General features: G+C 54.8%; 1 protein-coding gene across 8 annotated transcripts in view; it reads left to right on the forward strand.

Moving 5' to 3' along the window:
• The window catches only part of IQSEC3 (IQ motif and Sec7 domain ArfGEF 3), a 118,942-nt gene extending 103,018 nt beyond the window's left edge, over nucleotides 1-15,924 (forward strand). For 2 of the 8 annotated variants that reach the window (XM_007967082.3, XM_037988423.2), the window contains exons 10-14: nucleotides 1,593-1,692; nucleotides 1,898-2,059; nucleotides 5,207-5,299; nucleotides 7,350-7,399; nucleotides 10,839-15,922. In XM_007967082.3, coding sequence (XP_007965273.3) covers nucleotides 1,593-1,692; nucleotides 1,898-2,059; nucleotides 5,207-5,299; nucleotides 7,350-7,399; nucleotides 10,839-11,273 — 840 coding nt within the window. In that variant the 3' untranslated portion in view covers nucleotides 11,274-15,922. Of the gene's footprint in view, nucleotides 1-1,592; nucleotides 1,693-1,897; nucleotides 2,060-5,206; nucleotides 5,300-7,349; nucleotides 7,400-7,483; nucleotides 8,540-10,838 lie in introns of all 8 variants that reach the window. The other 6 variants (XR_012094420.1, XM_007967080.3, XM_007967079.3 and 3 more) reach the window with 6 other exon arrangements.
• Nucleotides 15,925-22,831: the final 6,907 nt, after the last annotated feature.

A 22,831-nucleotide genomic window follows, 5' to 3' on the forward strand; every position in this document is an offset into this window, starting at 1 on the left:
CCAGACCATTGGCTTCTCCACGTTACAGGAAGCCCAGGGCAGGGAGCGCACAGGGCTGTGCCTCACACTCCAGGGCCTGGGAGGAACAGGGCCTACCTAGGTGGAGCATGCTCTGTCCCTGGGCCTCGGCGAGGCTGGTTTATCTGTGTGTGTGTGCGCGTGCGTGCACATGCATGCACACATGTGTACATCTGTATCCACAGATACTCATTCCTTGCTCTTTGAAAACAAGTATCCATTCAACAAATATTTAATCAGTGTTGACCTGTGCCAGGCATTATTGTAGGTCTGGAAAACTGGTGAGCAGGACTGGAACAGGGCTTGCCTCTCCCTTGCACGGGCCCTCTCTATCCATGAGCCACACTGGCACTGCCTCTAAAATGATCACAAGCCTGAACGACCTCTCACCACCTCCACTACTACGGTCTTAGCGTGCGCCTGGTACATTCAGTGAACCACATCAGCCTCCACACGGCTCTCCCCACCTCTAGAGTTCACCCCCTGAGAGCAGCAGCGTGATCTCTCTGGAGTGCACATTAGGCCACGTGTCCCCTTCCCCTAACCTGCCTCCCTGCCCTCTCCTCAGCCCTGTGAGCCGCCTCCCTTCTGTGGGCCAGGACTTTGTACTTGCTGCTCCTTCTTGCGAAGCTCCTCCAGACCTTATACTCTCCTCTTGCCTTCCTGGCCTCCTTTTCATTCAAGTCTCAAATCACTTTTGATTCCTTACCGTATTTCATTTTCTTCAAAACACTTAGCACCTTGGTTTTGTTTTGTTTTTTTTGCTGTTATGCTTTATTGTTTGATCACCTGATGGACACTGTGACAGTCCACATTCCATAAGCACTTTGAGGGCAGGGGCTCTGTTCTGAGTTCTGTATCTCCAGGGCTCAGCTCACAGAAGGCTCCGAATAGAAATTTGTTTATTAAGCAACCAGATGACTTTACTAAAATAAGCTTTCATTTCAGTAGGGGAGGGAGATAGAAAATAATTAAGAAACAGACAAACAAGATAATATCAGATTGGGGGAAGGCACTGTGAAGGCTGCAACCAGGTGATAGTGTGGAGAGTGACTGGGGTTAAGGGCCGGATTTGGGTTTGCTGCGGTTTGTTTTCTAGAGGGGGTGGTCCAGGAAGGCATCTCTAAGGAGGTAGCATTTGAGACTTAAGTAATGAGAGTAATGCAGCTGTGCAAAAAGCTGCCGGGAGAGCTGTGGAATGGGAACAGCGTATGCGAGGGGCCCACAGTGGAACCGAGCTTGCCCTTCTCAAGCTACAGAAGGGAGGACACCGTGGCTTGGGCAGAAGTCCAGAGTAAGGCAAGGATCACATCAGGTGGGTTTTACAGACCAGCTCAGGCTCCGTGGCTTCGCTTCTAAGTGCAGAGGGAATAATGACTGTAGGGTTTTGTGCAGTGAAGACGCACATTTTGGTATAGTGTGTGTACATGTATGTATATATCTGTATCTGTATGTACACATTCATCACTGCATGTGTTTACTTCTGTGATCATGCATCCCCCTGGGTGTTTGTGCATCCGTGTTTCCATGACTGTCTGCTCATCAGCACATGTCTATCTCCCTCTCCTGAACAGATTCTCAAACTTTGCCCGAAGAAGAAGAGCTCCTCCACATACACCTTCTGCAAGTCAGTTGGCCTGCTGGGCATGCAGTTCCACCTCTTTGAGAACGAGTGTAAGTCTTTGACAGCCAATGTAAGTCTTTGAGAAAGAACAGATGAATGAAATGGCTGGGGCGAGTTGAGGGAGAAGTGCTGGACAGCAGAGTGGATGGAGGCATGAGTGCCCCCAAGACCCCGTGCCCTCCTCATGTCTAGCTGGCTCCAGCCCTTGGCTGCTGCTGCTCACAGCCCACTGGGGGCCTGGGGTCTGCTTTCCAGATTACTCTCATGGCATCACACTGGTGACACCGCTCTCGGGCTCCGAGAGGAAGCAGGTGCTGCATTTCTGTGCCCTGGGCTCGGACGAGATGCAAAAGTTCGTGGAGGACCTGAAGGAGTCCATTGCTGAGGTGACAGAGCTGGAGCAGATCCGGATAGAGTGTAAGGACGCAGGCTTCCCGAGGCAGCTGGTGGGGGTTCCCATTCAGCAAGGGACAGGGGTAGCTTGAGACCGATATGCCTGACTCCAGGGAGCAGCGCAGCCCTGCCCTGGCCCCACTTCGGACCCTCCCCATCTCCAGGCCCCACCACACCACACTCCCACAGCCCGGGTGGGAGCACCAGTTTCCATGTTTCTTCACAATTAAAGTGAGGCTTGCTAGAGTGCACACACATGTGTACACAGATCAGCAGACATGTGGGGCTGCACGTGGGCCTCTTGGAACAGAGAGCTCTGCTATGTTTTACCAGGATGACCAAGCGAGCTGGCCAGGCAGGCCCATGGGGCTCTGGTGCTTTCCTTCCCACCAAACCGTCTGCTGTTACCTCCCCCGCTGTGGCCCAAGTCTGTACATTGCATCTGGTTGGCCTCATTTCTTCACTCTCTTTTAATCTTGAATCATCCCTCCACTTTATTTTCTTTAAAACATGGTCCTTTTGAAGAGCCTAGGCTGCTTTCTTACTATCCCTCATCTTACAGTAGTCTCTGTTCCTCTAAGGAATGCTTAGATTCTAGATTATTCCATTCAGGCATTTTAGAGAATATGTGGGTCTCCTTGTATGTCCAGGTGGTTTACTGTCCACTTTGGGGTTAGGGGAAGAGCAGCAAGGGCCTGCAACCTGTACCCACCTACAAGCTTGTACTGATTAAGCATCACAGAGGCTCCAGATAGCCTTTAAGGGAGGACTAAATAAGAACAGATTCAGAAACGAAAACAGAAAATGAAAATACGCTTCAGGCCTGCCTGTATGGCCACTTAGTTAAAACGTGTTTCTAAATTAATATCTGCCCATCAGGCGCTAGGAAAGGCAGGGGGAGATTTTGAGCAGGGGATCAATGTGACAGGCTGGTGCTTTTGAATCATCATTTTTGAGGTTCCTACTACACGCTAAGCAGTTTATTTTGTGGATTCTCATAGTGACACTGCAGGGTGGGCGCATTGACCCCACTCTACAGCTGAGGCTCAGAGGAGTTCAGCCGTGTGTCCAGGCTGTGCATGTTAGAAGTGGAGGAGCTGTCATTTTCATTTACGTTTGATTCTATACTTCCACTCAGGAGTGAGAGAAGAGGTTCTGTTTATTTTTTCTAAGGAAACAATCTAAATCAGGGTAAAATGAGATCCATCAGACTGGGCTCTAGAACTCAGGTAACTGCTTGGTGGGGAGGGGTGCATATAAACTCCCTTTCTTCAATCTGTTGGCTTATTTGAGTTCAGTGCTGAAACAAACAGATTCTTTTCAAGGGCTGCACTGGATCCCCAGAGAGGCCACCCCTGCTGTTGTTCTGGAGCATTTTCAAGAAAGTACCTTGAAATGGCTTCACCTCTCTCATTGTCTGACTGTCCCAGATGGCTCCGCACTGCCCTGGGAGGCCATAGCACACCAAGTGGCACCAGCATAGGTGAGAGAGGCACCTTCCTCCATCAGCGCAGGAGCAGCGTTTACCCGGCTTCCCAAAGTCACAGAGGAGCAGACAGTGTCAGAATCTGTCATATCAGGAGGTGAATATCCTCTCCTGCTGCCTCAAGGGTAAAAGAGCAGGAAGAAAGGCTCATGCTGGCTTAGTCTTCACTGGAGAGAAAGGGAAGGAACAGCTGAGGGAAGAGGAAGGGCAGGCCAGGGAGACAGGGAGGAAAGGAAGCCAGGAAAAATAAAATAAAATAAAATGGGCTGGACTCAGTGGCTCACACCTGTAATCCTAGCACTCTGGGAAGCTCAGGAGGGAGGATTGCTTGAGCCCAGGAGCTCAAGAACAGCCTGGGCAACACAGCAAGTCCTCGTCTCCACAAAAAAGAAAAGAAAACGGAAAACAGTATCAGCTACCATTTATTGAGGACTTATTATATGTCAGGCACTGGACTAATTCTCACGACAGCTTTCCATAGTGGGCATTATTTTCCTCATTTTACAATAAGGAAACAGGCTAAAAGCACTTAGGGAAATTGTCCAAGTTCGCAGTCAGTGACAAAACAAGGTTTGCATCCAGTGGCCCAGGACTCCTCACTTGTATTTATGATGTTAATTTCTCCAAAGCCAAGAGAGCCCCTCTGGGGGAGGGAAACAACTCTCAGCGCAGTAAAAATATTTAGCATTGATTGATGGTGTGATTTAGGCAATCAGGACAAATTGTTCTGGTTTGGGGGCCTACAGGTCAGTGTCCCTGGTTTCTAGACAACCAGAGAGACTGAAAACGGAGCCCAGGAGAGTAGCTTTAATAAAAGGAACTTGAGTTATGTCTCCTGGAAAAGAGAAGCAGGAGGAGTGATTTAATAATCTTGTCAAATCTCCAAGGATGGCAGCCGGCAGTTCTGTAGCTCCACTGAGAGAAGAACAAGAAGGAACAGGTTTCCAATCCAGTGAGAGGAATTAAAGTTGAGTTAAATTAAAGCAGGCTTGCAACTTCCACACCCTTGGTATGGACTTTCCTCCATGGGAGAGCTCTGAACACCTTGTGGAGGCTCAGCCGGCCAGGCAGGCTCCATCCTCCCAGGTGCTGGGTGGAGAGGTGAGGTGTCACCCCTGTCAGCAAGCTCCGCTGTACCAAGTGCTTCTCACACAATGTAACAAAACTGATACAGGTTGGAGCAAAAGTAATTGCGGTTTTTGCCATTACTTTCACACACACCTTAATACTTATGGAGTACGGGTCACTAGCCAGGCCTTGTCCTCAGTGCTTTATGTGTGTTTCCCCACGCAGTCCTCTTAGTGACACCTTGAAGCGGGCACAGCTGTCCTCTCAAGTGAGGCATGGAGAGGTTGGGTAACTTGCCTAAAGCCACACAGCCAGGGAGTGTCAGAACCAGGATTCAAACCCAGGCAGTTCACCTCCCTCATATCAGCCTCTTCTGTGCCTCTCTGATGTTCAAGCAGATATGATCATCCCCATGTACAGATGAGGAGACCATGGTTCCGAGGGGGTATTTTACTTGCTATTCAGTGGTGGGGCCAGACCCGAGGTCCGGGTTTCACAGCATGTGCTGGGACCTCTCGGCTTCTTCCTCCTCTTCCTGCCTGCCCCTCATTTCCTCCCTTACTTCTGTGTGTTTGAGATTATGGTTTCTCTTGCTCATGGGCCTCTCCATTCCTTAGGGGAGCTGGAGAAGCAGCAGGGAACAAAGACACTCTCCTTCAAGCCCAGCGGAGCCCAGGGGGACCCACAGTCAAAGCAAGGATCGCCGACAGGTGAGCCTCGGCTCTGCCCAGGGCGCCAGCCCCCATGGAGGCCACTCAGGGACCCTGGGTGTGGGTCCTGGGCAATCTGCAGGGAGAGTTGCCCGTTCCCATGGCATGTTTCTTTCTGCTGAGGAGTGCCAGGCTTGCCTTCTTTAATCTCATGGGCTTTAGTGCTGGGAGTAAGGAGGAAGGCAAGAGAGAAATGTGTCTGTCCATTTTGCAAACTGCACCAGAGTTCTGGAGTCTATGTGAGATGTCACTGTCTGCCCTGGAGGAGTCAGGCAAGAGTCCTCGCATCCCGGGCCCAGCAGGGAGGCCTTCCCTCCTGCAGCCAGGCTGTCCTGACGAGATGAGGTCAAGAGAAACCCCATGAGGAACACTCTCCAACCAGGCAGTATAAGAGGGCAGGGTGACCAGAAGGATCTGGATCTTGCTCTTCTTTGTACAGTCCCTTCACTAATGAGGCAAAAGCACTCCCTAATCCCTGGCTCAGGTCAGCCCACCCCAAATCCAGAGAGACTCTCAAACTCCACTTCTCTAATGGTTTCTCCAATTGAATTGCTCACTCCAGCTGAGTCAAGTTGGCTCCAGAGGTGGCACCTCCTTCGGCCAGGTTCCCTAGACCTGCATCCTCTGCCCTCAAGGGCCCCTACCTTCCACCTCCTACCCCAACCTTACCCCCACCTGCAGGGGATCAGGAAAGGTTTCCACCACCTCCCCTCCACCAGCCCCTAATAAAGAGAACAAGGAGAGATGCATGAGAATTCAGTCACATTCCAGTGAAATCCCAGCAAGCCATCCACAACTGTCCACCAATTAGTTAACTCAGTCACTTACTCTCACACTCAACAAACACTTCTCGAATGGCTGCTGCCCTGTGCAGAGCACTGGAAAGCCAGGATCATAGCGAGAAACTCCAGTGGGCTCCATGCGGTCCATGACCCGCCACAGTTGGTCCTGACTCCTGACTTGGAACAGGCAGCAGCACCGGGACTGGTTACAGCAGCGAGGACATGAGATTCACTCTCCAAGCAGGACATGGAGCTCTTTTTGCTATGTAGAGATTCTCACTGTGATGGAATCTTCCCTATATGGGTTTGACCTGCCATCGTGCGTCCATAATTCTCCACCCTGCCTGATTTCAGTTGGCCTCTTCATTTCTATAAGGTCATAGGGCACGGGTCGCTGCTTGTTTTCTCAGCTGTGAAACCCCAGAGCTAGCCCTCAGCTGCATATCATTCCCTGCCATTCCTTCCTGCCTCTCTTTTGGAAGCTGCCCGCCCTGGTTAGGGCCAGATGCCTGTCCCCAGGGACGTGTCCCTTAGTCCCTTCCACAGCTGGGTCTGTCTCATTCCCAGACAATGGTGCAGCTCCCTCTACTGCTGCAGGAAGCAGAGGACTGAGCACAGCAGGGGGAAACTGGCACCCCCAGGGGTTGGGAAATGAGAGGGGCTCCTGTGGGGGTAGGGGTGGAAGCCGAGAGTGACTCAGCCAGAAAGAGCCAATGAGCTATCCATGGAGGTCCGCAGGGTCCCTGCTGCTGTGCCAGGCCAGCCAGAAGGCCCTCAGAGTAATTACAGAGCCATTATCGCCTCTTACTGTGCCAGGCACTGCGGTGAGTGCTGTGCAGGCCTCAGCCCATTTGGTCCTCCCCCCTCAGCCAGTCTGCAGGGCTGGGAGCAAAGAAGTGTGGCTCACACTCAAGGAGCCTGTGATCCATGGAGGCTGATGAACGTGGCGCCCACAACCCAGGCCTCCTCCAAGCCAGCTTTCACAGTTCGTACTGGGGAGGCTTTGACTGTGGGTAAATCAGATTCCACAATGCCAACATGAGAAAGAGCGCCAGAGATCTTCTAGTCTGTGGCAGCCCAGAGAGATGTAGCATCTCGCCCAGGTCACACAGCTCCTAAGTGGCAGAGTGGGACTCCCAACCTCCGCCCCAGTGAGGAGCAGCGTGACCCCAGTCTTAGCTGCAGAGATGCTTGAGGGGCGCAGGGGAGGGGCAGGTAGCTCATTCTCAGCCAGTAGAGAGTGAGCCCTGTGCTCTTTGCATTCAAAGCCAAAAGGGAGGCCGCGCTCAGGGAGAAGCCGGCGGAGAGCACGGTAGAGGTAAGTGGAGCCCTGGTTGCCCAGGTGAGTGACTCCCTACCCCCTTGTCCTTCTTCTCACCGTCTCTGTTGTTTCTCTTCTCAGGTATTAATCAATGCCTCCCCAGCCCGACTCACCATTTTACCAATTTCAAGAGATACAATTAAAAGTTACTGCTAGCATGGGTAATGCCACTGTTCCAGCGCCTAATTAAGCCGCGAGCTCTTTCTCCCCTTTCCCCAGCCTGCTGCCCTCCGAGGCCGAGCTCCCAGACTAACACAGTGGAGACGGAGCTCATGACACCCTAGGGCCATCCTTCCTCTGTGCCCCCAAATCCACCTCCCCAGGAAATGCTCACTGCTCACTGCTCCCCCAGTACTTGCTGTATCAGAGAACCTCACATCCCCAAGTCCTCCCACCCTCCATAGCGGGGAGCCTGGGCTCCCTCGGAGAGTCACCCCTTAGGCCAGGCCCCAGACAATCACTTCTGGGGCAGACCCTGCCCTCTTGGACACCTGGGGCCAGGTTGGAGAATTGAGACTTGGGGGCCGGAGGGAGGGGGAACTCCTCCCTGGAACAGCTGGTCCATCTGGAAAGCTGGCCGTGGCGTGGGGATGTGTGCAAAAGAAAATGAGACAGAGTAGGTGGGGGTGTCTTGGGGGCTTTCCTGGGGTAAGAGCGATAAGCCTGAAGACTGTGTGATGGAGGGGAGGCTGCCCATCTCCACGTCACATAGCGAGGGTCTGCTGAAGACCCAGCAGCAGCTGGTCCCTGCCAAACCCCCACAGTGCCACCTATGGGAGGAGCGTGCAGGTGCCCCTACAAGCCTCGTGAGCCCCAGCCCTCTCCTACTGGGTCCTCTTGCACCCCAGTGAGTCCCAGCTCCACTCCTTTCCTGCCAGGCCTCCTGGAGCCACCAGCTGCTCATACAGACACCTCCCTTCCCAGCCCCTACTTTGAGCCGGAGGGAGCCCTATTAGGTGTCTTATTAAGGTGCCCTACCCACCAGCCTGACTAAGCCCTGGGAAGAAGCAGGACACCCCAGGGGAGCTCAGTGTCTTCTCTCTCTCCCACGGCCCCCCACCCCCCACACACCCGTGTCTGGAGGAGGCACCTTTACAAGGAGGAGCTTCCTGCCCCAGCAGCTGACAAGCCCCCAGGGTGGGTATTCTATTCCCCGCCCCCCTCCACTCCCCATCCTCCGCAGCTGCCCATTCTTGAGCCTTGCAGATAAGCACACCCGTGCCCAGCCCTCTGTTCTGTTCTGCCAGCCCTGCCCTGCCCTAGCCTGAGCTACCCAGGGAGGACAACCAACCCCACGCTCTCCTCCCTCCTGCCCTGCCTAATGGCATATGGCTATCTGCAAGGCTGCCACCCTCAGCTAGCTCCAGGGCCCCGCCAGCCTCTGCTCTCCTGCGCAGAGGGCAGCCTCGCCTCCCGTGGCCTCAGCTGGACCCCAAGCTCTCTGTCCTCTGCCCTCTCTCTGCCGTTGCTGGCCAAGCCCCTCTGGCAGGTGCTTCTCCATCTTCTCTGAGCTGTTCTGACCTGCTGCCCATGTTCCATCCTCTGTCTCCCCCTTCCCCTCATTCTTTCTTTCATGAGCAGGGAGGTGAGAAGGGGGTCAGATGAGAGGACATTTTGCTGTCCCTTCCTGCTCTACACTTACTGACCACTAAAGAGAAAGGATCCAGACTGGGATGGGGCCGGGGGTGCAGTGGAGGGACCAGAGCAGGGGAGGTAAACGGGAGGCGCAGGCTGTGGCCCAGAGCGGGCGCTGCGTGGGGAGCCTCAGGGAGAAGAAGGACTGCTCAGGGGATCTGGACTGGGACAGCCAGACATTCGCCTGGGGAGGGCTGCTACCAAGTCCAGGTGGAGGGGGGCAGGTGAGCACAAGCCTGTCCTGGCTGCCTCAGGCCCGTGTCTCCTGGGGAGGAATTCAGAACACACGCAGGAGGGGGAGGAGCGCGTGCCCTCCAGCAGCTTCTGCCTGAGTGAGGACCCTAGAGGGATCCCCAGAGGCAGGTGGGCCCCAGCCATGCTCTCTGCCTGCCGTGTCTTGGAAGGACAGTGAGGGGCTCAGGGAACCTTGGTTTGTTTAGGGGGAGGACCTCAGGCCTGGAAAATGTGCTGAGGTTGGAGGCTGAGAAGGAAAAATAAAGCCTGCGTGCGACACGCCGAGTGTGGCAGTTGGGCTCATGAATATTGAGGGGTAGACAAAGGCCTGGGGAGCCTCAGGAGGGAAGTCGCCCGCTGGGAGTACACAGGTCCGGGAAAGGGTGTCCCTGAACTGCACCTGCAGCCGAAAAACAGGATGAGGAAATGCTGGTTTAGGGTTCCGGGGTAGTTTTGGGCTGGGCCAGCTGGGTCCAGGCCTGGGATGAGGTACCTCCCCTGCAGGTTCCGTTTCCCCCTCGGTGCTCTGAGCACTGGCCCCAGGTGGTGCTGCCCGAGGACAGATGGCAGCCCAATAGGAAGATCCTCAGAGAGGAGGAGGGTCTCAGCCTCCCCCAGAGGACCCAGGTGTTTGGAGAGGATTGTGTGGTGTCATAGCCATGGGCAGGGGAGCTTGGGGGTGGAATGGTGTGAGGAGTTAAATCCTTCTCCTTCCAGAATCCTCTAGCCTCCCTTCCACCCATCTCCTCCACCTCCCGCTGCTAGCAAGGGGAGACCAGGCTAGTTCACAGTGACCTCCATGTCTGAGGGCGGAGGCTCATGCCCCGCCTTGGGGATCAAGGTTAGAGCCCTCTCTGGGGATCCCCTCCTGCAGCCAGGCAAGTTAACCAGGACCCAGCTTGGGCCAGAATGACAGCTGGGGAGCTGACTCTGCCTCGGCTGTTTGGGCTGCTCTCGAATGCAGGGTCACGGTCTTGGGGAGTCTGGGAGGACAGGTAGGTCCAGATCACCCTTTGGCATTCTGGGGTTTAAGCCTCTATGATGTCAATGGTACCAGTGATTCTTCCTCTGTAACAAGGCTGGAGGGAACAGAGAGATATGAAAGGCTCAAAAATGCTTGGCTCTGTCCCTGGGTCTGCCTTCCTTTGCCTCGACACACTCCTAGGAGGTGGGGAGGGGCAAAGACTATGGCCCCTGCTTTCAAGCTCAGAGTGTGGTGGAAAAGGAGGTGAGGAGGAGTTTTCCCATGGCCTAGGGACACCCAGCAGCTCCGTGAAGTCAGGCGGCAGAGGAATGCAGAGCCCATCTTACAGATGGAGAGACTGAGTCCGCAGAGCGACGCCGCTCACCGTCAGTGGCAGGACATGCCAGCCTCTCGACTCCTCTCTCCCTCCTGGGCAAAAGCCAGAGTCAGAACCCAGTCTTCTTGCGGGTAGAGAGATGGCGAGAGGGTCAGAGTGAGGGCTGAGAGTGGGAGGGAGGCCAGGGGAAGCTCAGGGCAGCCTGTCCTTGCAGCTGGGAATTAGTCTTGTAACATTTCATGCTTCTCTGGCTGTTTCTAAACTAGGTGTCAATTCACAACAGGCTTCAAACGTCCCAGCACAACTCCGGGCTGGGGGCCGAGAGGGGAGCGCCGGTGCTGCCGCCAGACCTGCCGCCTAGCCCCCTGAGACAGCAGCCCCCGCCGCTGCAGCCGCCGCCACCCACACCCCCGGGCACCCTGGTGCAGTGCCAGCAAATTGTCAAGGTCATTGTCCTGGACAAGCCCTGCCTGGCCCGCATGGAGCCCCTGCTGAGCCAGGCTCTCTCCTGCTACACCTCGTCCTCCTCTGACTCCTGCGGCTCCACACCCCTGGGCGGCCCCGGCTCTCCGGTCAAGGTCATCCACCAGCCTCCGCTGCCTCCGCCCCCACCCCCCTACAACCACCCTCACCAGTTCTGTCCACCAGGCTCCCTGCTGCACCGGCGCCGCTACTCCAGTGGCTCAAGGAGCCTGGTGTAGACTCTGCCCCACTCCGCTGCTGCCCCGGGAGGGCTGGCCACTGGGGGGCCTGGGCTGCCCCTCCACTGCTCCCCACGCCCTGGCACGATGCGTTCCTGGTCACTGATCACCATCATTTTGGGAAGAGAATCCCAATCCTGGCACCTGGGTTTGCCTCATCCAACCATCCTTCCCTTTCTCAGCTGCACCCTGACTCCAGTTCTGAAGACACACCTCACTCTCCCGGGGCCCTACGCAGCCAGACCCGGCGAGGCCTCCTCTTCCCCTGGCCACCACGTTCCCCCCTGGACCATGGACTGAAGAAACTGGAGCTGAGGGTCTAACTAGCTTGCAAGCTTTGAGTCTGTTAGTGCCCGGGGGCCTCGGGCCATGGGGCAGCAGCATGAGGCTGGGCCGGCCGGCAGTGGAGCACTAGACAGAAGCGGCTGGCTCGCAGCCCAGAACTAGTGCCTCTGTGGCTGTGCTGAGGGGAGGAGGGTTGGTCCCGCTCCCTGGAGGGACAGGTGGGAGAAGGGGGGGGCTCTTTCTGCTGCCCCCACCCCCAAGCCTGGCACTCTCAAGAGGCTACTCCTCGGTCCCCAGGGACGTTGGCTGTCCTGACCATATCCTTCCCCCTCCTCCCAGGGCCTCTGCTTCCTCAGGAGCTGCCCAGACTCCAGAAAAGCTTGGAGAAAGGGAGGCAGGAAGAGGAGCATTTTAGCTCTCTGCGGGTCAGTTCCACAGGGTCGTAGGATTGTGAGGTCATGGATCTGCAAAATGCACCTTTTTAAAGAGTTTCTTAGTTCCCCAGCCCCAGCTAATACCCAGCCAATGCTGTGTGCGCACAGGCATGTGCCCGTAAACATGCATGAGAACCAGGCCATTCCTTCCGTTGTGCAAGCAGAAGTGGAGACGGGGCAGTGATCTGCCCAGCAGAGATGGGGCTCGGCCCAAGGCAGGGCTCCCTCTTGTATGAGTCTGTGGTCTCCAGGAGGGACTTGGGTGCAGAGGTAAGCAAGAAAAACGGGCTCCAGAGACATATGCATTTCCCCTGCACCCCTCAGCCTTTAAATATTTCCCCCTCCTAGAAGGTTCTAGACCTCCCCTTCCAGCAGGGGTGCCCAAGAGTCCCTGGACCCTCAAAATTGCAAAGGAGGCCCAAGCGCGGCTCACTGACCTCCCAGGGCCCAGCAAGATGGGATCGCCAGCCTTAGGTGGCCCCACGAGCTCAAGCCTGGGGAAGATGAGAGGCAGCCACCCCAGAGGCAACAGGAGCCGTACCATGGCCTGCCCAGTCAGGCCCTGTCAGGACATCTCTGTCCCAAGCCTGGCCAGGCTCCAGTTCTCTGCCAGCAGCTCATTGCTGTCCTGTGTGCAGGTCCCCCCACACTTGGAGCCCGTGGTTAAGGCCTCCTGGGAGAGGAAATGAACATGAGTCAAGTGTGACATGGACTTGAATCTCCCCACCCTTCCCCTGCCCTGCCCCGCCTGCAGTGGCTAGGCCAGGTAGGAAGCAAGGATCATTCCGGGCTCTCAGAGGTTCCAGATGACCTAGTTTCATTTCGTGTGTGTGTGTATGTGTGTGTGCGGTCACTCAGACGTCACTGTGATATCACCCAGTGAGTCTATTTCTGGCCCTGTCTTTGTCGGCCCAGTTTCCGTAACTTGCAGCCACTTTGCCCTCTCCCCTGTGGCTGCCAGCCCGTCTGCCCCTCCGTGTCCTTGCTGCCCTGGCCCTCCTCTGTTTTCTGGAACAGAGATGCTCCAGTCATTGCATTTCAGAGTGGAGCAGACAACAGATGGGGTGCACAAATTCAGGCACCTCTGATGCCCTTAGCCAAGGCAGGGATCGCCCTTGAAGTGACGGCCTGGACAGGAGGCGTCAGGGACCTGGGAGGAGGTGGAGTTGTGGGGATGGGAGTGGAGGAATCTTAAAATGAGGGAAGCTGAAAATAGAATGAAAACGATGACTAAGAGGCAGGAGTGCTAGGTATGGGGGAATAGGAACTAGGACCTAAATATACTTAGGGGGTGGGGGCCGTGGGGGCCAGGGACACTGTCCCAGACAGCCCTGGCACGACAGGCAGGACCCTGTCCCCTACTCACATAGCTCTTCAAGCTTACAAAGTACCCTCTCCGCTGTTGAGGGGCACAGCAACCCCAGGCCCTCCCTCCCACCTCAGCTGAAGCCCAGATCTTCCAAATTGGAACCCGCGAAAGTCTTAGGACTGGCACGCATGTGGGCCTCCATCTGAGAACCTGGACTCTCAGGCACCTCAGGGCCCCTGCCCCGGGGCAGAGGCCCACCCCTTGGGTCGGTGCAGTGGCTGCCCTGGGCCCCACTGGCAGCACAGGGAGTCTGCAGGAAGCAGCCCGGCCTGGGGTCAGCTTCCCATGGAGCCAGTCCAGAGCTGGGAGGGCCATTCAACCCCTGGGGGGCAGGACACGGCTGCCCTCCTCACTGTCAGGGGAAGCAAGTGCCCAACATCTGTAACCCTTCCCTGCTCAGTCCCCAGGCCAAGGTTGGGCCTCCTCTCCGTCCCCATCGCCGTCCCCAGAGCCTAGACCTCGGGGACCTGGGAAAAGCCTGCTCCCTCCCGAGGGCAGCAGACAGGGCAGGGCCTCCAGCCCCCCAGAGGACCAGTGGGGGTGCTCTTAGGCCTTCCTGCTCTCCCAAGGTTGCGGGGACAGTAGAGTGCTGACTGAGCCCCAGACTCAATCACCCAAAGATGGCCCCACTCTATCCACTGCAGACCTTTGGGAAATCTGGGTCCCTCTCCTGATTTGATCCATTTGGCCCCAACTCCAGAGTCTGGAATGGGAGATGAAACTAGTTTTCCACCCACTTTTGGGGAAATCCCACCCCTAGATCTCTAGCAAGCCCTGCTGACAGCTTGTCCTGGAAGCCTGCCTGCCTGTCTCCACGGGTGTCTCGATCCAGCACACACTGATCAGCCCTGCGTCTTTGGGCCCCTGCGCCACCGGTCCCCACGGCCCCCCAGGAGTCTCTGTACCCACTAGGCTTCCCTGATGACCATCTATCTGTCCGTCCCTGTGTCTGCTGTACATACCTCCTGCTGCACCCTCTCCCCACACACCCGTCACCCATAAGAGAGAAACCTCTCTAGGGAAAGGCAGGGTGGCTGCACCCAGCAACTAATCCAAATGGCAAATATTTTGTAACAAAATAGCCCAGAGGTATTTTATCTGTTCAATTCATAGAGTTTTAGAGATTATATTGAAAGATGTCACTTGAGCAAACTGTGTCGGTGCAGCTTCTTTTGCTCTCCCAGCAGGGAGGGCTCGCCCTAAATCAGAGCATCCCTTGGGTGAGGATTTGAGCAGGACACTGATGCCCTCAGCCTCTCGGGCTGCTCTCCCCTGGCCACAGCAGGACTATTCCTTTACCCCAGGACAATGCACTCATGTCCCATTGTTAGGAACCCCTGTCTTCCATAAAGGAGACTTGGGTGTGGGAAGATAAGGTAAGTCTTCCTATGGGTGGGCGCTGGCAGAGCTGGGACAGGGCTAGGACTGACCACCGTGTGTGTGGGCCTGACCCCGCTAACACATGCATACACGCCTCACTCCACCTCCCCGACCACACACACACAGCTTCCAGCCAGTCCAGAAAGCAGGCTACAGTGGAGACCAAAGGCAGCTTTGGAGGGAGGAGACCCCACGGCAGTCAGTACACCTCCAGGGGGAGATGAGGACCACCTCTGGCCTGCTTGGCGTTCTGCAGTGAAGAGTGGGGGTTTATCAGGGTGCGGGGGGAGGCCATCCCACTGGCCATGCCAGACATCAGCTCCCAAAGCCTGACTTCAGTGGCAGGGTCTGCTTTGTCCAGCCCCTGGGTCCAATCTTCCTGAAATGCAGGAGCAATGGGGCCCATGAAAGAACCGGAGGAAGATTGTTGGGGACAGTGCACAAAGCCACAGAGAGCAATTCAGCAAACATATGCTGAGCCCCACAGTGTGCCAGGTCCCCTACTGGGAGCCAGAAGGGATGCCAAGGTTCTGGGAAGGATATGGATGTGACAGTAACCAAGTGGCTGTGAGGAAGCAGGGAAGGCTGGAATGAGGACTGGGAGAGGTGCAGGGGCACAGCCAGGTGCTCACAGCCAGGTGCAGTGCTCAGCTCAGCTCCATGGGGCTTGAGATGGGTGGTTCTCTTGGTCGGGGAGAGAGGAGAGCGCCTTCCAGCAACACTTGAGTCATCAGAGGAGAGCAATTGGCTGCCCCAGGACACCCAAGGGCACCCAGCTCTCCTGGTGACCAGAATTCTGAACACCTAGAAATCCCAACAGCTTCAGGACCTTCCCCAGGCTGGCTCCTGTTGTTCCCAGCTAAAGGGAAAGGAAGCTTGACCTCACCCTCTTCCCAGGAAATGGGAAATTCCAGAATAAGCTGGAAGCCAGCTATGACCTGTCCCATCCTGGGAAATCTCTGACCTGGGAAGCTGAGGACTGACCCCTTGAGAGCACTCTGCGGGGAACCAGCTTAGCCCGGGCCTGGGAGAGAGCCAAGGGCCAAGACGGCCCTGCTGCTCTCCATGCCGGATGCAGGCCTATGGCACCGTTCTCCAAATCTCGGGCCCCTCAGGTCATCTAGGATGAATACTTGTCCCTCCAGTGAGAGGAAGATCATCCTGTTCTGACAGAGCCCGTCTGGTGGTCCAGGCCCCTCTGTGCCCATCTGCCATAGGGATGGAGAACTACGGTCCGTGCGTCTCCCTCCATAATGACCCTTTGCAGATGGGAGAATGTCAGACTCATCAGTCATTGACTTTGAATGCTCCTAGTAAGGGGTCCCAGGACGTACTGGTTTCTGGCTGAGAGCAGTGGCCCAGAGCTCGTGCTGGAAATCAGGATGAACTGAACGGTAAGTTTGTGACCACCTGCTGAGCACTGTTCAAGGTGCTGGGGGCGATGCAGTGAAGGGGACAGGGAAGGTTCACACAGGGGGTGCCATCAACAAGAAATGGAGCAGCTGCCTTCACATAGAGGGTGGTGACCCAACTGGGGTGATTGGGAGAGCCTGTTTTAGGGTGAATATTCAACGAAGGCCTCTCCAAGGAGGAGAATTCAACAAGGTCAAGGTCCGGTCTGAGGGCAGGTGAACAGTTCAGAGACCATCACTTCAGGTCAAATGACCACATATTTATGAGGCAGAAACCAAGACAATTTGTCAAAAAATGGTTTCCTGATATATGCATTTACTTACATGAAAAAATCTTACGAACGTGTAAACATGAAGTTCAAAACATCTTTACTAAGGAAAGCAAAATTGGTCTTCTAGCAAATCCAGGGCAGACGGTCACCATAGTCACAGGCCAGGAGAAGAAGTGCTTGCGAGTGGGCAGTCAGGTGCTCCAGCCAGGCAAGGATGAAGTCAGGGGTGGGACAGAGCTAAGGCCACGTGGGCAGCCGCCACCGCAGGAAGACCAGGCCACCAAAGTAGACCACAGAAAGCACACACCAGCAACAGTGAAGTCAAGCTACCCTGAGCCGAGGCAGCTGCTGCCCAGAGCGAGCACGTGCTTGTGGGACCCCGCGTATGGATGGGGAGCAGCACACTCCGGGCCAGGGCAGCCTGCAGGCAGCCTGCTGTCCACCTCCTCCTCTGCCACCTCAAACCAAGAGGGCTCAGGTTTGCCATTTTTAAATTTTTCCTGTATTTATGTTTCAAAGAAGGGGCCTTGGTCTGTCGCCCAGGCCTGAGTGCACTGGTACGATCACAGCTCACTGCAGCCTGCAACTCCTGGGCTGAAAGGACCAGGCCGCCTCAGCCTCCCAAGTAGCCCAGACTACAGGTGCGTGCCACCATGCCCTGCTGATTTTTACGTTACTATTATTATTATTTTTGTAGAGATGGGGGTCTCTCTCCAGCCTAGCCAACACGGTGAAACCCTGTCTCTACTAAAAATACAAAAATTATCAGGCATGGTGGCGTGAGCCTATAATCACAGCTACTCAGGAGGCTGAGGCACAAGAATCGCTTGAATCCGGGAGGCGAAGGTTGCAGTGAACTGAAATCATGCCACTGCACTCCAGCCTGGGCGACAGAGCGAGACTCTGTCTCAAAAAAATAAAAATTAAAATTAAAGATGGGATATCTCTCTATATTGCCCAGGTTAGTCTTGAACCCCTGGGCTCAAGGGATCCTGTCACCTCTGCCTCCTGAGTAAACTGAGACTACAGGCATGTACCACTATGCCTGGCTAATTTTTGTATATTTTTGTAGAGACGGAGTCTCACTATGTTGCCCAAGCTGGTCTCGAACTCCTGGCCTCAAGGGATCCACCCACCTCGGCCTAGACTTGCTATTTTTAAATAATGGAATGGACTCCATGTCCTATTGCCCAGCAGTCCCAGGGAGTCCAGGGGCTAACAGCCTTTCACATCTCACCGTGAACCCCACAGAACTGAAGAGATTGATTTCTCCTTCAAGGGGTTGACACTTCATGGCTGTGGCCCTTGGCACGCCTCCTCCCACCCCAGCTCCGATAGACGTGGCCAATTGATCACTGCTTTCTGGGAGTCACCGTCAATCACATGTGCTGACTCCAGGCTGAAATGAACTTGCCAACCGCCCCATGGTGTCCTCATGGAGATGCCTGCAAGGAAGGCATTTTGACGGGAGGTGGCTTAGAGCAGGGGGCAGCAGGCTGGAGGTGTGGCCCTCCTAGTGCCACTGCTCTCAGGTCACTCATGGACAGCAGCTCTGGGGGTGCTGGCTTTGGCTCCTGAGCTCTGCCCCTCAGGGACTCAGGGCTGCTTCCTGCCAGGACTCCTCACTACTCAGCAACCCGTCAACTACCCTGTGCACTGGGTCCCCTCACTCACCTTCCTCAGGGGGAGCCACATGGCCACCAGGGTCACAGATGAAGGTCTGAAGATGCCCAGGCAAGGAGGACGCTCCGTCCAGGGCAGAGCCTTTGGAGCAAAAGCAGACCCTGTGGAGGCAGGGGAGGTGCTCCTTCCAGGAGAACATGAGGCCCAGCCAGAGCCAGGTGGCCTGGAGCCACAGGCTGAGTTCTGATCTGCTCCCCTTCCCTTCCCAGGACAGCAGCCAGGCCCCAAGATAGACCCAAGCCCAGGTCAGAGTCAGGGAGGTTAAATGAGGGCACAGGAATGAGGGGTGCAGAGGGGACAGTCCAGAAGTGGTTCTGCCAGAATTCCCTTCCGGAGGGGCTGGAGGAGAGGGAGCTGGAGCTCAGCGGGTGGGTGGATGGGCGCGCTCTCCTCCCCTGCGCCCTCCCTCCCGTGCCCCTGCAGGTCTGCATGGGTTCCCTCCCTGGGGAACCAGGCCGCCTAACCCACCAGCCGGCCCCTAGCACCTCAGCGCTTCCTGCTCCCATGACCCTAAGGATTAAGTGAACTCAAGCCTGGCTCTGGGAAAACTGTGGGAACCGGCCGCTGGGAAGATGACCTGGCTGTGACTCCCACGTTTCCAACTGCCTAGACAGACCTGCCTTGCCCTCCTTTCCTCAACAAACCCTAATCCCCTTTCCTTCTGAGACATCCGGGCTAGGCACCAGCCTCCCTCCCTGAGCCCTCAGAGGGAATGGAAGGCAAGGGAGTCACAGAACCCACAGTGCCAGGCCTGCAGGCTGAGTCACAGGCCAGTCATCCTTCTATGGCTAACGGGACGACTTCACTTAAGAGGTTCAAAAAGAAGAACAGAATAAGCCCAAAGGAAAGACATAATAAAGGCAAAAGCAGAAGTAATAAAATAGAAAATAGATATACAATAGAAAATATTAACAAAACCAAAAGTTCTGAGAAATGACTAATAAAGTTGACAAACTTCTGATAAGACTGATCACGAAAAAGAGACACAGCACAAATAAATAACCTGAGGACCAACAGGGAGAACATAACTATGAATGCTGCAGAGATTTTCAAAATAAAATACTTCAAATCAACTATAAACCTATGGCAATAATTTTGAAACCCTCCACAAGATGAACGCTGTCCTAGAAAAGTATCTTACCAAACCTTGCTCAAGAACAAACAGAAAATTTGGGATGTATAACCATTAAATTAAAGTGGAATAGGTAATTACAAGCCTTTGGGCCAGGAATCTCAGCACTTCGGGAGGCCAAGGCAGGAGGATCACTTGAAGCCAGGAGTTCAAGACCAGCCTGGGCAACACAGTGAGACCCCTGTCTATCCACCGATTTTAAAAATAAGCCAGGCATGGTGGTATGCAGCTGTAGTCCCAGCTACTCGAAGGTTGAAGTAGGAAGATCACTTGAGCCCAGGAGGTTGAGGCTGCAGTGAACCACGACTGCACCACTGAACTCCAACCTGGGCAACAGAGCGAGACCCTGTTTCAAAAAAAAAAAGAGAGAGAGGGCCAGGTATGGTGGTTCAAGCCTGTAATCCCAGCACTTTGGGAGGTGGAAGTGGGCAGATCACTTGAGTTCAGGGGTTCGAGACCAGCCTGAGCAACGTCGTGAACCCTCGTCTCTACCAAAAATACAAAAAATTAACGTCACTCCAGCCTGGGTGACAGAGTAAGACTCTGTCTCAAAAAATAAAAATAAAAAAGAAGGAAAGTATTCACCACTGCCCACCCCCCAACCCCAAGAAAAATCACACACACAACACCAGGCCAGACGATTTACAAAATCTACTACACTTCAAGGAACAGATAATTCCAATAGCCTATTAACTCTTTCAGAAAAGAGAAAGAGAAAGAACATCTCCAAACTCCTTTTCATGAGCCTAGTGTAATCTTAAAAACAAAAACTAAAGCAGACAAGGATGACATGAGACAAGACTACCAACCAATCTTGCTATGGGCATAAATTCAGAAATTCTAAACACAATATTAGCCAACCGAACCCAGTATTGAATGACAAAAAAAGATATGCCATAACCAAGTATGGTTTGCCCCAAGAATGAAAAGATGATTAAATACTAGAAAAATATAATACTGCGTTACAGTAACAAATTAAAGGAGAAAAACAATATGATCATCTCAATAGATGAAGAAAAAGCAATCCATAAAATTCAACCCTTACTATTGATTTGAAAAAAACCCATAGAACTTGGAACAGAGGAAACCCTCATAGCCTAAGTAAATGGTATCTATCAAAAGTCATCAGCCAGCCAGGCATGGGGCCCACACCTGTAATCCCAGCACTTTGGGAGGCTGAGGTGAGTGGATCACTTGAGGTCAGGAGCCTGAGACCAGTCTGGCCAACGTGGTGAAATCCCATCTCTACTAAAAACACAAAAATTAGCCAGGCACGGTGGCTTATGCCTGTAATCCTGCTACTGGGGTGGCTGAGGCAGGAGAATCGCTTGAACCCGGGAGGCAGAGTTTGTAGTGAACTGAGATCATGCAGTTGCGCTCCAGCCCGGGTGACAGAATGAAACTGTCTCTCAAAAAAAAAAAAAAAAAAAAGCAGCCGTAATACTAATGAAATGTTAGGGTTTCTGTCAAAACCAGAAAGGAAGCAAGGATGCCTGCTGCCACCACTTCTAGTTACCAAATGAAGGAAGACAAGAAAAAGAAAAAGAATCATGATCGGAGAAATAAAACTGTCATTATTTCCAGACAGTCTGATTGTCTATGTAAAATACCCTAAAGAACCAAGAGGAAAAAAACTATTACAATTAACCCAGAGGAAAAGGCTGAGGCTGGACAGGGAGCCCAGGTCTCCGGACAGCTGGCCGGCTAAGGCGGGTCCCCACGCCCCACCCGCCGTCATGGCTGCGCTCTGTCCTGCTCCCCCGGGACCCCCTCTCAATGACAGACCCAAATTCCAACTGCACTTGTTGAAGACCCACTCTGGCTACCTTTGCTTGCTCCCTGTGCCGGGAGTCTTAGTGAGACGGGGACTGAGTCCTGCCTGGGGAGAGGATTTGCCCACTTCGAGTCCCACATGCTGAGGTGCAGCGTCAGAGTTCTGGCCTCGGGGCCAGGGCCTTGTGGATGCGACAGCCACGCTCTGTGTGTTAGTGAGACGTGCTTGGGCAGAAAAAGTCTCAGAATGTGACTGCACCAGAAGTTTCCGCTAGACTCTTGTTATAGCCATGGGTTGGGCACTGACCCTGTGGAGGAACACGGGCCTGCAAGGGCTCAGCCTTGGCAGGGAGCAAGTTCTCCTCTCTGTGGCATCATCTGGCAACTTGTGCTCACCTCCCCCATCAGTTACTTCCCAGTCACAGGCCAGCAGGCTCCTCAGACCTGACAGGCGATCTGCCCTGCTGTGGCCAGACGGGAAGCAGAGGGCACTGGAATGCAGGTCGCTAGGGCCCAGGGCACTGACCCACCTCAACCCTGTGCCACCTGCCAGGCTTGGCTCTCATCTGTCCCCATCCTCTCTGGCAAACACATCCTCCCATGGCCACTGCATCAATGGGTGGTTAACAAGCTTCTCATCCCTGTCAGATCCAATCAGCCCTTGTTACTTCACTGAGCAGCAGAACCCGCAGGGAAGCTGTGTGGGCTGGGTTGCCAGGAACCTGGGCATGTGAGCACGGAGGTGGCAGGGACAGAGACAGCCAGTCTTCACCTCCTCATGGCAAGGAGAGGGTAAGCCCCGGGTCGGGGAGAGCTCTGGAGGGGTCAGAGGAGGTGAGGCTGTGGGAGAGAGGCAGGGGCTCAGGCAGAAGGGAACCAGGGGGCTGAGGGACACCTCTGATGAGGGGCCATGCCTGACCCTCAAAGAGGGTGACTCTTGCGCTCTGGGAAGTGGCCACAACAGCACCCAAGCACGCTGAAGCTTGACTGTCCAGGGGCGCACTCGACCCAACAGAGCCCACATGGGAGGAGCCGAGACCTTCCACCAGCAGCCACCAGCCGCTGTCAGCCAGGTGAAGGAACTGCGAGCAACTGGACCCAAGGATGGTATTAGTTACCTACTGCTATGTAAAAAACTCACCCTAAAACTTACGGCTTAAAACAACCATATGCATTTCTCACCTCCCACTGGGGTCAGGCATTCGGGACCCACTTGGCTGGGCATTTCTGGCTCAGGCCCTCGGTGAAGCCCCGCAGTCCCTATCTCAGCCAGGGCTGCTGCCACTAGAAGCCTTGGCCAGCTGGGAGGATGCACTTCCAGGCAGCGTCTTCGCCTTGCAACGAGCTGCTGCTGTTGACCGTTGGTGGGAGGCCTCGGTTCCACATGGGCCTCTCTGTTGGGGACTTGGGTCAACTGTCCCCCCAGACAGTTGAGCTTTGGTGTATCTCTGCCATGTGGGCGCTGCTGTGGCCTGCCACTTGAGATGCAGCTCTGAAATTCCAGGTAGCCACTACCCTTCTTCCGGAGAGAGTCCACGCGGGAGAGGGACTTGATCCAGGATTAATGAATAGCATCAAAGAGTGTGAGGTCCACACAGGAGCAGGCTGGAGCCTGTGGCCATCCTGCTACCACCCCTTCTGAGGCACCAGGACTCCCGACCACTGCCCTCTGCTGTCCCTTGCATCGCAGCCAAGGGCTCCTGTTCCCTCCCCTGCCCAAGGTTCTCACTTCCTCCGCGAGGGCACAGGTTATGAATTCAAATGCCTGCAAAAGCGAATATGTGAAAAAGTCAGGCGTGACAGGAACTGGGGAGCCTG

The sequence above is a fragment of the Chlorocebus sabaeus genome, chromosome 11, assembly GCF_047675955.1.
Source record: "Chlorocebus sabaeus isolate Y175 chromosome 11, mChlSab1.0.hap1, whole genome shotgun sequence".
Lineage (NCBI taxonomy): Eukaryota > Metazoa > Chordata > Mammalia > Primates > Cercopithecidae > Chlorocebus > Chlorocebus sabaeus.